Source organism: Manis pentadactyla, chromosome X (assembly GCF_030020395.1).
Source record: "Manis pentadactyla isolate mManPen7 chromosome X, mManPen7.hap1, whole genome shotgun sequence".
Classification (NCBI taxonomy): domain Eukaryota; kingdom Metazoa; phylum Chordata; class Mammalia; order Pholidota; family Manidae; genus Manis; species Manis pentadactyla.
The window spans coordinates 25,602,540-25,621,476 of record NC_080038.1 but is presented as its reverse complement, the minus strand read 5'-3'; the positions used below and the strand labels follow the sequence as shown (position 1 = coordinate 25,621,476).

At 35.3% G+C, this 18,937-nt stretch overlaps 1 protein-coding gene across 6 annotated transcripts in view; it reads left to right on the top strand.

Annotated features, from left to right (window-relative positions):
• DMD (dystrophin) overlaps positions 1-18,937 on the top strand; it is a 2,193,636-nt gene that overhangs the window by 1,690,701 nt on the left and 483,998 nt on the right. For all 6 annotated transcript variants that reach the window (XM_036917975.2, XM_057495970.1, XM_057495969.1 and 3 more), the window contains one exon: positions 9,021-9,210. In XM_036917975.2, coding sequence (XP_036773870.2) covers positions 9,021-9,210 — 190 coding nt within the window. The remainder of the gene's footprint in view (positions 1-9,020; positions 9,211-18,937) is intronic.

Below are 18,937 nucleotides of genomic sequence, written 5' to 3'. Positions count from 1 at the left end.
TGAAAGATTAATTCATTTCTCAGCTGATCTTATAAAAATGTATTTATTGTACTGTACAATTTCTAATGATGAAATAAGTGAAGTATTTGATTTGCTTGTTAGATGTTTTTAATAAAAAAATATTTCTCAAAAGATAGAGACCACCAGATAATCTCTGTATCATTAGCAAACATTTACTAAGTTACCATTATGAATTATGAGAAGGCCACAATCATATGTATTATAATTTTCTATTTCATAAGAATAAAAATACTTTATTACTGCCTATAATGCCCTCTTTTTTGAATAAAATCGTCAAGCCTGCCTGAGGTCCAAAGAGTGCATTCAGTATGCATTCTAACAAATCTCTTAGATGGTGGCCAAAGTTACTAAGTGAAGGAATAATAATTTTTTGTCTTCACACAAATACACACCATAATCCTAATTTATATAATAATCACAGGAAACAAAGAGCTTTTGGTGATAGTAATATGTTAATATATTTAATTCACAGGGATATTGGCAAGTGTATCTTGAAAGAGAATGTCTTAGAGTGGGCTAGATTTGGTGTTTCAAGTTTTGCCACTTATTGTGGACTCTTACCAGCCTCTCTGAAAGTCAGGCTTCTCACCTATAAAATGCTCATGATAATAACAACCTGCCAATTAACCTCATCAAGTTATTTAAAGTATCAGAAGAGAAGATATAAGTGAAAAAGCTTGAAAACTGAACAGCATTTCTTCACTGCAAAATATTTAACAATGAATGTTGAATTGGAACGACTCTCAAAGGGTATTATTAACCACAAGTAAGTGCTAGATGAGGTACTGGATAATACAAATAACACATATTTAGATACTATAACTTGAAGTTCATATCAGGAATTATGAAATCAGTCATATTTCTGAATTCCACTGATAGACCTCTACTGTAAGTTCCTATCATTTGTTGATACCCTTGTAGCCACTTGTTTTAAAGGGCATCTGCTATGTTTTTGCCTTTTGATCTTAGAAAATTGAACCATCCTGCCTTGCTGTCTTTTGAATGTGATGTATCCACATCTAGCTACTTTTTTATTTTTCTCTAAGTTATTAAGGATGGGAATGCATATATGTTTGCACGGTCTTATGAGACTTTCAAGAGATGATCCTGGGCTCGTCTTCTTAACTGGTTTCTACACTAATTTTCATATATCTTTTTAGAAGAGAAGAAAGCTACTCAACCTAGCTATCAACATTAGGAAATATATCTTTTGAAAAGATGAACACAAGTGACCAAAACCAATTTAAAGACTCACATTATTTAAATTATTGAGAATTTATTTAGAGCAGAAATTGTGTCCAACTATAAGCCCAATCCTAATCTTAGTTTGTATTTATCTGGAAGGCACTTTACCTGCACTTTTTCTAAAGATCTTTTATAGTTCTATAAATGCCCAAGGTAATATTTTGAGTCTCTGTATATGAACCAAATGAAATGTAATCAATTACTCCTAACGTTTTTTTTAAAATTTTTTATTAAGGTATGATTGATATACACTTTTATTAAGGTTTCACATGAAAAAACAATTTGGTTACTACATTTACTCATATTATCAAGTCTCCACCCATACCCCAATGCAGTCACTGTCCATCAGTGTAGTAAGATGCCACAGATCCACTATTTGTCTTCTCTGTGCTACACTGTTTTCCCGGTGATCCTCCACACCATGTGTACTAAACATAATACCCCTCAATCCCCTTCTCCCTCCCACACCCCTCCCCTTTGGTAACCACTAGTCCCTTCTTGGAGTCTCTGAATCTGCTGCTATTTTGTCCTAACATTGTTTTTAATGTTCCCCAAATAGTACCTTTAGGTATTGTATCATTTAAAAAATATAAAATATGGATCTTAGATTAAAGAATGTTGATCTCTTTAACAATCCAAGATAGAAAATATATATATATATTTCTTGAATACTTCATCTGTTCATAACATTTTATACACTTATCAACTAATTTTTCTCAGTGATACATGATGGAAACACAAACCAAATGAGAAATGCAAAGAATAGTAGGAAGTGTATTTTTCACTGCTGATTCCCAATATTTTCTTTTCCAAAATGTCCCACTGTTTTTAGGAAAAGTATATAATTATAGTTGTTTCCCTAATAGTGTATTATGTAAATCTCTACTTCTAAAAGGATCACAGAATAAAAAAGTTGAAATAGAGGAAATGTGTCTGAAAATCCTTATGTGATTGATAATGTCTATATTCTCTTACTATCTAAAGGTAAAGTCTAGGTAATTTTTTATTTTTCTACTATGTCTGTGTCATTGAAGGAAGTTTAAACAGATAGCTTTAAAGCTGTGGTTTATCTTTAGAGGACTAATCCATTTTTCGTGCAAGTGTGTTGCTCCTGCACATGTTAAAAAGTCATCCTGTGTCGTCTGGGATGACGAAAGATGGGGATGAGTTTTCTAAGAACGAATCAGCAATACGTTGAGAATGTTTAGGTCATGGTTTCCAATTAACTCTAGAGAGTCTGAGTAATTTCGTACCAGACCTCAGGAGAGAGGGGATGAAAACCTGATTAATTTGTATGTTGGTGAACAGCAAACCAAGAAATTTGCATTGAAAATAGATTTTTTGTTTTGTTTTGTTCTGAAGCAAAGACCAGCTAGATCTTTCTGCTGTAGGTAGGGTGGAGAATATCTTAGCATCTGTGTGTTCCCTTACGTGTAGGTTTTTGTGTGTTTCAGTAACCCTGCTTATGATCAAATAACAAATAGCTATAATCTGTGCTCCAAAATGAAGGCTAGGATTCAGTGGCATAACCTTTCCTGTATTTATCTTCCTTTTACTACAATGGATATATCAGAGAGGAGTGGACACCAATACCTATTTTCAGAGTTAGAAAAACTTCTTTTCTAGGACACAAGACTTGGGCTGTAATCCCAGTTCTGCCACTTAGTTGTGTGCAACCTTGGGAAAGTCATTACGGTTCTCTCAGAATCAATCTGGCCAAGAGAAGAAAAAAAAAAGCCAGCAATAATCTGTATCATATATCTAAAAGGCATCTTATTTTTATGAAAATCAATTCAATTAAGCAAACTTTTATTGAACATCCATCACTGTATTTTAAATTAAAGCCCAGCTAGATGATCTCTACTTCCTTTGATAGGAAAAGGCAAAAAAGTGTTTAAAGATAGATTTATCACTTGTAAGGCAAATTGAGATAGAAGTTCATGAATACAGTGGGATACATGCTACATTTGAGCTACTGGTATGGAAACCAAATGAATTACAGCCCTAATCACATTGTAGCTATAGTTGAATGTTTTCCGATATGCTGCCCCCACCAGACTTGAATATTTTAAATGCCAAAGTCCGTGTTTCATTGACTTTAGTGTTACCATCACCAAGTATAGCTCCTAGCATGTAATACATACAGACTAGATGAATGGATGATGTAATAAATGAGATGTTGGTAGGCATGTGGAAATAAGAATACGGTTCAGATTTAAAGATAATCTGTGTTGGGAGGGAATGAAATAGCCAAATGAGAGCATACAAAGAAAAACACAAGCAGACTGTAGCTAGTAAAAACTGGGAATACCTGATGAAATGATGAAAGAATAAGTCGGAATATGCTTTAAAACATTTAACGAGCTATATGGTATTAAAACTTATTTTCTGTGCTGTACCTTAGAGCCTTCATATCTCACCCTGTGTCAGTAGTTAAATTTAAAGGGCAAAGTATACTTCTCACTTTATAGTTTGATAACAGAGGAAAAAAGAGAAACATCTCTTTGCCAAAACCTTTTGCAAGCATATTTATAGGCAGATGTTGCCCAAGAATGGATAAAGCCACAGTCTTAGAGTTGTGGCTAGAAAGAATTGATGGGATACTAGTCCAAGCATTACCAAAAGATGTTGCTTAGATTGATGCTTCTCGTTGGTGCAAATTACTAATGAAATTGCTAGAGATTAAAAGGAATCCTTCCTACAAACTACTGTATAAGCCATAGGTAGTAAAATTCTAGCTTCCTCTTGCAAATACAATATAAAGTTTTTATTTTTAAGTATAAATATAGAATTTACTTACAAGCAAACCAGTGGAGACTGCTATGGTTACACAGAATTTGAACTTCAGGTTAAATCTGACTCTGTGAAAAGTGTTTGATGTTGTTAGAAACCTTTTGGTCCTAAGTCCAGGTGCTGCTAAGGTACTTATTCTTCATGGCCTATATCTAGCAAAGAAGAAAAGGAAAAAAATTGTCATCCTATTATCCTTCCCCTAAAAATATCATAGGAAATGATAGTATTTAAAATGCAAATAAACCAAGAAGGAAAGATTCAGAGTATTTTCTTTGGTTACTGCATGACAATACCAGGACACACAGGGAAGTGTTACTTAGCAGAAGACTGGGTGCTATGAATTTCACCACATTTGTCACACTTACAGAAACACCTGGGTAAAATAGCTTTCTATATCAGATTGAGCCTTTTTTTCCCCTAAAAAATATTCAGTGTGTCTATTTTTGTTTGATTATACATATATATATTTTAAATTATATATATATATATATGACACACACATACACTATATATAAAATCCTGCAATATAGTGTACTGATAAAAGTATTATCCATCCATACATCTAATGGTGGAACATTCTACATTAATTAAGCTCTTCAGCCTTACCTTGGGAAGTACTACTTTCTCTTTTCTCTTTGCTTTTTTTCTATTAGATCACCCATAAGAAATTGGTTATATTCAGCTTAATAGAAAATCTGGAGTCTTGGAGATTTATTCAGAGATACCATGATGTATGTGTGTGTGTGTTTACTGACAGATGAGAGTATTACTTCTCTGATTGTCTCTTTGATAATCTGTTCTTAAAAGGAAAATGGAGATGCTGAGGACATGCCTTCCAGGATTCTTCCCCTTTATGCAGAGTTGTCTCTGGAGGAGCATCTTCTTGGGCAGCACTTTGCTCCTTCAGTAGATTCTTGCATTTAAGTGATAATAATACAGCTCTGCGTTATCTGTAGATCTCCTTAAAGGGCAACCAAAGATGCAGTAGCTCTTCAGGCTCAATTGCTGAGTTCTGAGAATCCTCCATCCTGTCCCTTTTGAGACCACAATCTGTGTGAGTAGTTGTATATTTCTCCACATGTATTTCTTAGGCAAGTATATTTTTTGGAATCCTTATTTAGTGTGACAGTTCAGCATGTCAGGCTCCCCAGAAGGCAAATTCTGAGAAAACGATTGATGTGCATGAATTTTCCTGGAGAATGCTCTCAGGATTAACACGTGTGAGGGGAAGAAAGGGCAGGAAGCAGGATAGGGCAGGAGGAGAAACCAGGCTTTAGGTGCAAATGAAACCCCAGTATCAGTTAACTCTGCCCTCCCTCTTCCACATTTGAATTGTGCATAGTTAGAGGCGGGGGGGGGGGGGGGGGGGGTGTGGCGCTGGGGGGGGGGGTTGGGAGGGGTGTGGGGCAGGCTTTTATAGATCACGCATTAACCAGCTGTTGGATGCCAGCCTTTAGAAGCTTTCCCAGAAGCCAGGGCAAAACATATTTCAGTCCTGAAGAGGGGTCTGGGCAGCCCAGCACAGCAGCCACTGCACCAGTAGTGCTTAAAGCTTGGTCTCCATCAACAGTGATTCTCAAACTTTAGCATATGTCAAAATCACCCAGAAGTCTTATTAAAACAAATCTCATTGGACTCCATGCACAGAGGGTCTGATTTGGTAGAGCTAGAGTATGGATTGATAATTTGTGTTTCTAATCAATTCTCAGATGATACTCATGTTGCTGTTCCATGGGCCATACTTTGAGAACCACTATACCACACTGCCCATAATTACATACTGAGAATAGTATATAGTGCCCTTATGAATAGAAAGAAAACCTTTTGAAATCACCATGTCATTCTATACTCCATTAAATTCTCAGCTATTTTTATACATTATAAAGCTGGACTAGCTGATAATTAAAATTTGCTCTATGAAAAAATAGTTAACCAATGTAGTAGATAATATTGTTAAGCATTATTATTATTTCTGATATCTGGTCATTGTTACTTTTAAAGTTCAGCCAAATTTTCTCCAGGGTCTATAATTTGATATCCTGGATAAAGGAATTTTAAAAAATAATCCACGTTTAAGCTCTTTAGTTTTGTTCTAAGCCACTTTTAAAAAATATTTTATGATTCTCGTTCTTTCTACATTTTTTATCATATAAGCCATTTAAAGCCATATGGTTACAGAAAATTAAAAAGTATGAGGTACATTCCGAGCTATTTTGAATGCATGAAGTACATACAAAGGCGTACAAGTACCTTTGACTTGTTTCTAGTCTAGACTTGGCACAATTAGAATTTAGGAGATCAGCGTACATAGATTGATTGTACGCAGAAAGGACGTGGCCTTAAAGCTCCCTCACAAGCAAAAAACAACAACCGTACCTCTGATCAAAGAGGCTGTAAAGGAGCTCATTTGAAGAGACTTTCTACTGTTGCTGCCATTGAATTTTTTTAAAACATATCCTCCAAATTACAAAATATTCAGCCTGATGTTGTCAATATTTTAGACCATCAGGGTATCATTTAGGAAAATGGTGCCTTACTGTCCTGAAAGAGTTACTGTTCTTCCCTAAGGGCCTAATTTGCAAAGCCAGCAAACTCACCAGTAGGATTTGACTGGAAATCTCATTGTCTCAGTAGAACACTTTTTATCTGATTTATGTGCAGTGTATTCTACAAATGACTCTTAGAAAGTTATTTACAAGTTCCTTTCTCTGGAAGGGCAAGTGGTTTTTAGTTTAAGGATCGTGGAGCTAAGATGCATGTAGGGCAGCTCATCATGAAGATGAAGCCGATAATAAAATGGCACAGTATCTAATTCTCTAAGTTTCATTCTGCCATGAGAGAGTTTCATATTGTCCTTTTATTTTGTGTAAAATTGGACTATGTTAGAAAATACATCAATGTCTAACCCTGCAGTTGTCTTCTGCAATGTGACAGATTATTTCTATCCCACATTTTGGGCTGGAGATGGAGGAAGCCTTACTTAATGATTTCTAATGTGCAAAGCAACTTGAAAATATTAGCTTGAACTGGATGAAATTGCTACTTTTGTAGGTCAGGAATGGCCAAATGGTCAGCAGTTCCACTTGCTTCGACCTCTACAGTTTCATGCCGGATTGTAACATTCAAATTCTCAGCGCCATTGCAATCATACTAACTAAAAAGATAAGTAAGTAATGAGTTTGATATTTCTCCATGCATTGCTAGTTTGCCTGAAAACTAGATGAGCAGGGAGCCAACAGTCCGGGTTAGCCCTTGAACTACTCGAGGTTTAACTGGTGTGCCCAACCAGAACACCAAGCTACCTGTCAGCTGTGCAGTATTAAAGTTTATTTAGGAGTTGATAAATAGCTTAGTGCAATGCTTCAATTTTTACCAATAGCTGCATCCTCATAAACCTATCCTACTGTCCACCAGTTAATGCAGACAGAAGATTTTTATCCAGTATGAGCACTGAAACTCCACTGTGGAAGACTGTATGCTCAGCAAACACCTCACCCATGATGAATTAACAGCTCTTCCGGGGGCCTTGCTGCCGCGGGCTCAGCAGTAGCTGTTTATTGCCTGGTTTGCACATCCCATGATGAGGTTGCTGCTGAAATAAATTGCAGTTTTGCATAATTATTGACAATCACATCTTAACAAGCAGTGTGTATCATATTCAAAGTGTTCAATTTTTTAAAATCCATTTTTAGCTTATGTTTAATGCCAGAAAGTGTTTGTGTAGTAATAGAAGGCAAATACAGCATTTAAATAGAGTACTAATTTCCTCATTGCAGACACAATTTACCTGAATCTTTTTAGATGGGACTGTTACTGCCTAAGGCAATTTTCCCTCTAAGCTGTTATTATGTAGATGTTTGCTGAGGGGCTATGTGTGTGTATCCACAATACATCCATTATATATACATATATATATATATATATATATATATATATGTATGTATGTATAATATGTATTTTATATATATATATAGTCAGGAAATAGGATTTTCTTTTTTTTTTAGATTTTTGTGTCACTAGAGAATTTGGTTCACCCCTTTAGAAAATTAGAGAAAGGAAAATGGGATGTGGGCAAAGGGAATTTACATTTTTGGGTAACTATCATGTGTAACTCTATAATGTGTGAGGCACTCAAACTTTGCATGCATTACTGTATTTTCATTCTCATCACAGCAATATGAATTTCAGATGAGAAACTGAGAAATCAGAGAGGTTAAGTACTTTGCCATATCACACACTTGGTAGGGGATACTGGGATTCAACCCAGATCTTCTCTGGTTTTTAGGCTCTGATTTTCCATTGCACATGAAACTATCTTTTGGAAAATATTCTCAGTTGTATGACCATCAGGGAATGAAATATAAAGATAACACAATTTTTAGAACTGTTAGAACACAATAGTTAGTGTTAGACAAAATGATATTTTGCACAATGGTTGCTGTGAAATTAGTTGATTTTCTATTAGTGCTTTTGATCTCCTCTGCCCTCCAGTCCCCTTCTTGTTTCCCCTGCAGTGGTCAACTTTCTATTCCAGGTTTGCATTTTCTTCACTTCCCTCCTTGCCTATTTAATCCTGGTTCCCTGCCTCAGGTGATGTCAAAGATAAGCATGGCATACAGACTTTAGAGTTTTACTTACAAAGAGTAGCTTAAATTTGTGCTGGATATTAAAATAAGCTTTCAAAATTGGTAAGAACTAGCAAGTAAAAAAAAACATTGTTTTGAAATTTCATATATGAACTTTCAAAAGTCCAAATATTCCAAATACACACACACACACACACACACACACACACACACGCTATTCTAGTTGGTGCTTTTAGGAGGAATTTTAGCAGCAACTCACCTCTTTGTTGGTATTCTACAGTTTAGTCTCTTAACCTTGCTCTCTTGATGGGGTTCACCTGGGGGAGCCATTGGGTGTTTGAGGAGGATTGCAGCTGGACATTTGTTCCCTTGCAGAGTGAGCGAGAGAGAGGCTGCTTTGGAAGACACTCAGAGATTACTGCAACAGTTCCCCCTGGACCTGGAGAAGTTTCTTGCCTGGCTTATGGAAGCTGAGACTACTGCCAACGTTCTGCAGGATGCCACCCATAAGGAAAGGCTTCTGGAAGATTCCAAGGGAGTAAGAGAGCTGATGAGACAGTGGCAAGTAAGTCAAGTGTTTCTACTTTAGCACACTTGTGACTCCAGTTGAGCACCTCTCAGCATTTGTCCTCATAAATGATATGCAGGAGACAAAGTAACATAGTTACTTTATACGGCCTAATATATTGAAGCTTTTGGGCAAGAAGGAAAGATGGAGAAAGAGGAGGAAAAGTCATTTATTATTTCATTTAACATCCCAACCTACAATAGTTCATGTTTCTGACCAGGAAAGTCTTGCATATAAAACAGGAGCTTTGGTCAAGGAGAAACTTTGTCCAGATAAATAAATTAGGGATTGGCTTATTACATTGCAAAAGTTGCCATTTTGAGTGTTTATTTAATATTTTACAGGGAAAGCATCTGTATGAATTGTCTGTTTTATTTAGCGTTGCTAACTCAATCAGTTTCCCTTCATTACTTTCAAATACGTTTTGAAATGTTAATCTAACATTTTGTAGCTTTCTTGCTAACATGATCTGTGAAAATAAAAATGAGATGGCTAAATTTGTCATAGTTAATGATCGTAGAGTTTTCAGACAATTCTTTCTCCTAGTAACAAAAATTATTGCTATAAAGTTTCACAAGCATAAACAGTGAAAACAGAAGTTTAGAGTAGTTTTGTTTAAATGACTTCTTGGTGAGAATCATGTTCTGCAGTTCAAGGAGGCTCCGTAAGTTTATTCTCAGTCCCTGATGTAATTTTCCTGAACTATTATGAAGTTCTGTTATGTATAGTTGAGTCTTCGGATTTGGTATCAACAACTTGACTAGTACCTCAAATGACATTTAGAATGTTAGAAGAATATGATCAATGTTTTGGACTAAGTTCATTTTCTTAATATTTTTAAATCTTGATAAAAAAATGATAGTATATCCTAGTTTGAAAAATAATTCCTAATTCAAATCATAATAAGCAAAGTTTCTTCTTTTCTCCTCGATTTCTTCCTTCTCCTTTTTTTTTCTGTTGTGATCGACTTCGTTGTTCTTGTGCATAGAGTAGATGACATTGGCAATGTATAGCTTCTTGAATTTCTCATTCTTGCCTTGTCATTCTCCTAGGACCCCACCGGCTCCCCCACAGTGTGTCTTGAGTGAGTTTGATCATTTGGAGGTAGTTTATTTAGAACAATACCGTGCCTTTATCTTTGCTGTTAACTCCATGGCTTAAGAATGTTAACAGCAATGCTGAATTAGATTTTTTGGTCACTGTTGGATAAATGGTTAGAAGACGTTCTGTTGTAATGTATTTGACTTATATGATATTTCATAAATGTAATTTTATTTCTCCTTGTAAATACCCATTAATCCACCCAGAATTTTAATAAATATATGGATTCACATATTCTCATCAGCTATGGTAGAGAAATAATAAAGCTTTGATAAAGTGGATTTTTTAGCCAATTACTTAAAAATAAAGAATAATCCAATTATAATCCAAAAATAATCAAAATAATTTTATAATGAGGATTTAATAAGACATCCCTTAAATTAGTGAATAAGTCTGGTTGAGGGCAAAGACACATCTGTCTGTCTCCTCTACATTTTATATCTACAGTACCATACAATGAGAAGTCCCATATAAACTTTTAATTCTGAGCAACTGCAAAATTCTGAATCATTAAAGAAAAAGAACAATAGAGAATCCATCATATTTTGTATTGAGATTTTTGATCTCTCTTTCAAAAAGTCGGAAGTTATGCTGAGGAAACTTTCTTAGCTTATTCTATATTACTCATAAAAATGTATTTATTATTAAAAGCAATTCAAAACTTATTTAGAGTTCCCGAAAAACTTAAGCATATCATTTCCCCCTTCACTATAGTAGGACTAAGATTCCAACATTATTTTTAAAGAGACAGTGTTCTCCTTCCTTCTCAGTTAATATTGTGGTTGCTCTAAGTTCCAGTTGCCTGAGGTTGAAACTACATTTTATGGATAGAAATGACATTTATAGCCAGCTCTCATTTTCAGTTAGATGGCTGAGTAATAGTCTTTTGATGAAAGATTTGGAGATGTCATGGGAAAAAAAACTCTGAACTCTTGAAACTATTGATTATTGTTAAAGGCACATTTCAAGTGCTAGAATTAAGTCAAGATACTGGGGTTTCAAAGCAACAAATGGAAATGCCGCGCCAAAAAGTAAATATAGCCACATACCTTAGGAAATTACATGGAATTTCAGTATTTCAGCTAAGTGGAAGTGTTTGCTTTTTTTTCCCCTCTGAAGATGATTTTTTTTTATTTTGAACAAAAAGAATTTTCCATAATGTATGTGAAGGAAAGAAGTGTACGGTACGCCTTTTCTCTTCATTTGAAGAAACTGGTAGCATTGTATTCATTGTTTGATTCATGCTGTAGAACAAGAAAAATTCTTAAATATTAAAAAAGGACATTTCACATGCCTAGCCAAAGCAACAGCTCTCCCAACAGATTCCAGCATATCTGCCCGCCCAAAAGCAGTGATATACTTTATACAAATGGTGCTGAGTGGAGACAAGGGGCAAAAACCTTCACAAAGTATGTTTTGCTGTGTGACTGTCAATCAATTTGTCTATATAAGGAGTCTCCAGCTCTTCCTAAATTGCCTATCACTGTTGTTGATCATTCACTTCATAGCATATTTAATTTCCCCAGCAGTAATCACAGTTTGCAGGTTCTATAAGCATACATGTAATATGAAGCGCATGCTTCCTGAATGCAATTAGCCTCATTAATTTCAATCTGAAAACCATAAATATTTCTTCCTTATATTAGAAAAAAAGTGTTATTTACTTTCCTTACAAAAAGCAAGGACATTGTAGGTGTCCTTATACTTCAGTATAAGGAGGTTTGCTTATGAACAGTGTTATTTCTGACAGTCTAACTGGAATTTCAAAACCAACATATTTTGATAGAATACGATATAGAGCCCTGAGAGGTGATAGTTTGAGAATTTTTTAATTGCAAATTTATCCTTAAAATGAAGAACTGTATCCATAATTTAAGTCATTTAGACTCTTCCTGTGTTCAGAACATTTCTGCTTTGGGCCTCAGAATTGATAAAGACGTCCACAATTCCAAGTTCTAACATAAAACCATGGGTTACTAACTGAAAATGGGAGGACTGTTTCTTTGCTAGTATTTCACAAGAAATTCACCATTTTTAACTGGTTCTCTAAGCATTCTTAAGAGATCATTGTAATCTCAGCTTGTAAAGAAGGTGTGTATGTGGAGGTATGGGTATGTGGTAGGGAGAGATGGTCATAAAAGTGGTGTAATTAGGATCTTTTTCTCAGCAAGAGAAACTATGGAACAGTTAATATTTGTGCTTCCTTTGTCTGTAATGTTGGTCATGTCTCAGGCCATATCTCTCAACTCACTCCCTTCTCTAATTTCCTTTGTTCTACCCATGTCTCCTCCCAACTGACCCCCAACCCCATTATAAAAATTATTTTCTATGAAATAAAACATTTCCAGAGAAAGAAGTTTGATAAATTTTGAATTGTACATCAAAGTACACCTGTAAATTAAGATAGCTTAGATTTCTAATACATTATGGAAATTGGGGGAATAGCTTCGTTTGTACTTCTCATAAAAATCTTGGCCCACTGGTTACTTCCAAAGGAAAAAGAAAGAGTGCTATCTTAGTTATACAATTAGTATTCTGAATAAATTGGATCATTGTAATTCTTGGGATCATCTTGTATTCATCTGAGAATCCCTCATTCTAAGAAAAGGAAACCCTCTATGTATTCCTTTCTGTTGCTATAATTTTAATTGAATTTTATATGTATTTTTTAAACTTTCCACTTGGGTGTCTAGTCTTGATATTTTTCTCTTGCCTGGTGTTGACTGCCTATCACTTTGGGTATGTAAAACTATTTTATATGTGAATTCCCTAAGAACTTTGATTAATTTGTTGAATCTTTATTAAATACCTGTTAAGTGCCTAGCACGGTACCATGACTAACAATATAAACATGATTGGAGAGATGCTTTTCAAATGCAGTTCAGACAAAGTACTGGGTTGTATAATCGATTTAATGAGTATTGATTCATATTTTTTTATTTTAAACTCTTAAACTTTTTATTTAGTTGGTTTAAGCCAAAAAAAAGCAAGTTCACCCATTTCTCCCACCCTCCAACCCCCTATCTCCTGCAACCACCCATCTGTTCTCTGTATGTATGAGCTTGGTTTTTGTTTGTTTGTTTGTTTTAGAGTCCATGTGTGAGAGAGATCATATGGTATTTGTCTTTCTCTGACTTATTTCACTTAGTGTCATATTTTTTGAACAGAAATAAAATTAATAAAATAGAAAATAGCAGAGTCCATCCCTCCTAAGTAAGGGTCAGTATTATTTTGTGAAACTTTGGTTTCAATAGTTTGTATGTACAAGTGTATGTGAGAGACAGTGTGTGAGGGTATGCATACTGAATCACTATATGATATATATTCAGAAACCTCTGTATTGAAATATGATATCTTCCTTTGGGGTACTCATATTCCAAAAGTGAAGATCAATATGCTAAGACAAAATTATGGTAGTGTGATGAGTATTACAGTCGACTAGACAGGGTCTAGCAAAAACAGATGATGATCAAGCAAAGCCTTCCAGAGAGGCTAGGAAACTCACCTAGGACAGTGCTTTGCAGACTTGCTTATATATCAGAGGAACTTTAAGAAATGCTGATCCCCAGAAATTCAAATTGGATTGAATGCAGCATGTCCTGACCATGATTCTCATGTCTAGCCAAGGTTGAGAACCTCTGTTGAGAGAAAGTTAGAAGAATGTGTTAGGAGTTAGCTAGGTACACAGAATTAAAAAGCCGATTTTTGGCTAAGAGAAACATTATGTCCAAAGCCCTGGGTGGTAGTAGTTTGAGAATCTGAAAGTACTTTTCTATGGCTGGGATATAGTTGTTATAAGAAATGAGACTGGAAAATTCACTGGGGCTAAATAATGTGGAGAAATAGCACAGTAGACTACATAGAGTATGGACCTTTAGGCAGAAAGACCACTTATTGTACCACTCGGCGCCTACCTTCTAAGTCTCATCTTCGATACAGTCAGTATAATACCTCACAGGATTTTGTGAGGATTAGATGCTAGAATACAGGTAAAATGCCCACCAAAGGGGCAGTGTTGGACTCAAAGCAGTCAGTATGTACAAGTTGTTTTCCTGCTCTCTTGCCAGCTAGCTCTAAGAGTTTGGACTTCAGTCTATGGGAACCACAGTGTAGATTTAAGCAAGGAAATGAATAACCAGACATGTTTTTGAAAGTTCACTCTGGTAGCTGTGGATAAAATGAGTTGGAAGGATATGAGACTTGTCCAGGAACAACAGTTAGAAAGTTATATCCCAAGCCAGAAAGGATAATTAAGGTGGGAGGTTGAACAAATAAAGCGTATGTGTGAGCTTTTTGGAGGTAAAAATCAACAATGTGAGGTACTTTATGGGTGGCAGAAGTGAGGGGAGAATGTGAGACACTGAAGAGTCGCTGACTGCTTACCGCTGGACGTGACTGAGTGTCTTCACTTTGCAAAATTCAAAAGGAGAGTTTGTTATGGGAAGAGAAGTCCTGATCGTGGTCAGTTTCGAGGTGTCTGTGAGTAATAGAAGTGAAAATATCACCTCCTTTGAAGCAGTTGTGAATGTGGATCTAAAATTTGCAGAGAGATCTAAGTTAAAGATATAAAACTGAAGGATATCAACATGGAAGCCATAAAAATATGTGATGTTACACATAAACTATGTCTTTGTTACTTGAATTTCTTCATGATCCATTCAGAAATACACCTCAAAGTCACCAAAATACCACTTACTGTAGCACAGAACTGGGATTAAGTGAGGCTATCTTCTTCAAACGGGCGTAGCTAAGGGGCCCTTTTCATGGTAACTGTGAGAAAAGCAAAGACCTAGCAAAACTTTGGTATAAAACTCATTCTGTGGAAAAATTAAAATTTTTGTATTAAAAGTAAAATAAAAGTATTAGGGTAATGTACCCAAGATATTGAAAATTTTCTGATGAGGACAATTAGTTTCTTCTGTCATATAATATAGGAAATTTTATTTTTCCTCTTATCCTCCAGTATCTCATATAAAAAGTTCATACACATTCACAATACTGTAAGTTGTAGTACTCAGGAGTAGAATCAAGAGTCACATGCCTGTCATCGCACTGTACTCAGTACGTTATTATGTTCCAGGTTTAGACCCTGCAATTTCTGTAGTTTACAGAGAGAATCCAAAAAGAAATAGTAAAAAATAATTAAAGGTTTAGAGAAAGGAGCCAGTGAAGACAGATGTTCAAGACGTGTTTTATCTCCTATTTCTACAGGAATACTAAATATAGAAAATAAGAATCCACTTATTTTTGTCCAATGATGAAAACACAATCACTTCAGTTTAATGCAATATGAGTTTAGTCACTTGATTCTGAGGGCTTATAACATTCTGGACCATATTACTATGGTCTTTTTTATATGTAAACATGTTAATTTAATGTATTGAAAATGTTAGAACCTGCTTTTCGGGATATTGCCATTAAAGTTAGCTATTATCTGAAATGATGCAAACTCTAAATTTAATAACTTTGTAGTTCATTTATTGGATTCTGTAATTTTAAATATAGAAACCAGAAAATGTCCCACATAGGAAAGAAAGCTGTACACACTGAAAAGTAAATTTTGATAGCCCCTAATAACCATTGTCTTTTATTACTCACAGAGCTTTTGTGAGGATCTTATAAGGTAATAAAAATAAAAGCACTTTGAAAAAACATTCTTCAAGTGAAAGAGCCTTATTAATGATGTGTGTTACCATTAGAAGTCAAACTGAAGATATAAACCTAATGTTCTACTCTTTAAAATCAGTGGATCAAAGTTATATTAATTAATGATAAATATAATAACTAAATATTTCTCTTCTTTTTGGTAATTGACAAACACTTTCACTTTCATTTTCTAATTTGATTCTCCCTGAAAACCTCAGGTATGGATACTATTATTTTTATTTTCAGTTGAGGAGAGTAAAATTAGAAACGTCAATTTATTGCTGGTTCCTTAAAAATCAACTAATTTGAGTTTTTTCACACCAGATTAGGCGGGAAATAATTCAAAATAAAAGCCTATTAATTGAATATTTAGTTTTCTGGGATTAATAACACCATGCATTCATCGAATTAGTAGGATAGATAATGATAATAGCTCACTTTTTTTTTTAATATTGCTGTGTGCCAGGTAGTGTGCTTGGTGCTTTGCTTGCATAGTATACTATCATCTTACCCTTTGTACAGATGAAAAAACTAAAGGTTTGAGAGGTGGAGTAATTTCTGCTAAGGTCAAGCAACTACGTATAGAAGAGTCAGTCTTTAAACTAAGCTTGACCTTCCAACCTTCAACTAATCCTGCTGTCCTACCCATAATTCTAATCTGACTCGGCATTCCAGCCAAAGACCCAGGATAACCAAAAGCAAGTTTCAAACCATTCACCTAATAGGAATTTATGTAATGGATTAATGGTACTTCTTAAATATCCATCTTTCCTTTATGTTTTTCAGTCTAGTTTCTACATTTACCTCTCAAATGAAGCACTTCTTTCTACCATGATAACTTCCATATGCAAATGCTTTTACCAGGTGCTACTGCCCTAGAAATCTATGCATAATTTATTATTATTGCCCATCACAGTTTTCTCACCTTGTCACTTGCTGGGGTGCTGTATTCTACTAATTTTCTCCTACCTATCTAATTACTCGTCTTTCTCCTTTCTTTACATGAGGACCTTTTGTGAGCTTTCTTTTCTGTGTTCATTAAACTCACTCTCTTCATTCAATAGTCAGTCAATAATTACTGTCAGTTCTCTACTACGTATTGGACCAGAAACAGTCTTTTGTCTATATCCTTTAATCCAATGATTTGAAGATTTATATCTCTTCACAGTGTCAGTCCCACATTTCTTACTGTATGTGGGACATTTCTTATTCAAATATATCACAAACATCATAACTCACATGCCCCAGATAAGCCATATCTTTTATTATTTTCTTTATTAGGGTATTATTGATATACACTCTTATGAAGGTTTCACATGAAAAACATTGTGGTTGCCATATTATCAAGTCCCCGCCCATACCCCATTGAAGTCTCTGTCCATTAGTACAGTAAGATGCCACAGAGTCACCACTTCTCTTCCCTGTGCTGCACTGTCTTCCCTGTGACCCCCCAACACCATGTGTAACAATCATAATACCCTTCAATCCCCTTCTTCCTCCCTCCCACCCCACCCGCCCTCCCACTCCCCTTTGGTAACCGCTAGTCCCTTGTTGGAGTATGTCATTCTGCAGCTGTTCCTTCAGTTTTGTTTCATTGTTATACTCCACAAATGAGGGAAATCATTTGGTGCTTGTCTTTCTCTGCCTGATTTATTTCACTGAGCATAATCCCCTCTAACTCCATCCATGTTGAGGTACTTGCCCTCTATACCCATATTGTTGAGAGTTTTTCTCATGAATGATGTTGAATTTTGTCGAATGCTTTTTTGGCATCTATGGAGATGATCACATGGTAGGATCAAATGGTAGGATTTGTTTCCTTATTATGGCTGAATAGTATTCCATTCTGTATATGTACTACCTCTTCTTTATCCATTTATGTACTGATTCATGTAGAAACTTAGGTTGTGTCCATATCTTGGCTATTGTAAATAGTGTGGCAATAAACATAGGGGTGCATATGTCTTTCTGAATCTGAGAATTTGTTTTCTTTGGGTAAATTCTTATGAGTGAAATTCCTGGGTCAAATTGTATTTCTATTTTGAGCTTTTTGAGGAACCTCCATATTGCTTTCCACAATGGTTGAACTAGCTTACATTCCAACCAGCAGTGTAGGTATTCCTAGGTATTTTATTCTCTTTGATGCAATTGTGAATGGAATAAGTTTCCTGATTTCTCTTTCTGCTAGTTCATCATTAGTATATGGGAATGTAAAAGATTTCTGTGTATTGATTTTGTACCCTGCAACTTTGCTGAATTTAGTTATTAGTTCTAGTAGTTTGGGGATGGATTCTTTAGGGTTTTCTATGTACAATATTATGTCATCTGCAAACAGTGACAGTTTGATTTTTTCCTTATCAACCTGGATGCCTTTTATTTCTTTGTGTTGTCTGATCACCGTAGATAGGACCTCAAGAACTATGTTGAATAAAAGTGAGGGGAGTGGTCATCCTTGTCTTGTTCCTGATCTTAAAGGAAAAGCTTTCAACTTCTCACTGTTAAGTATAATGTTGGCTGTGGGTTGTCATATAGGGCCTTTATTATGTTGAGGTACTTGCCCTCTATACCTATATTGTTGAGAGTTTTTCTCATGAATGATGTTGAATTTTGTCGAATGCTTTTTCGGCATCTATGGAGATGATCATGTGGCTTCTGTCCTTCTTTTGGTTGATGTGGTGGATGATGTTGATGGATTTTTGAATATTGTACCATCCTTGCATCCCTGGGATGAATCCCACTTGGTCATGATGGATGATTTTTTTGACTTATTTTTCATTTCGATTTGCTAATACTTTGTTGAGTATCAGGGATATCAGTCTGATGCTGGCCTCATCGAATGAGTTTGGAAGTATACCCTCCTCTTCTACTTTTCGGAAATCTTTAAGGAAGATGTGTATTAGGTCTTCACTAAATGTTTGGTAAAATTCAGCGGTGAAGCTATCTGGTCCAGGTGTTTTGTTCTTAGGTAGGTTTTTGA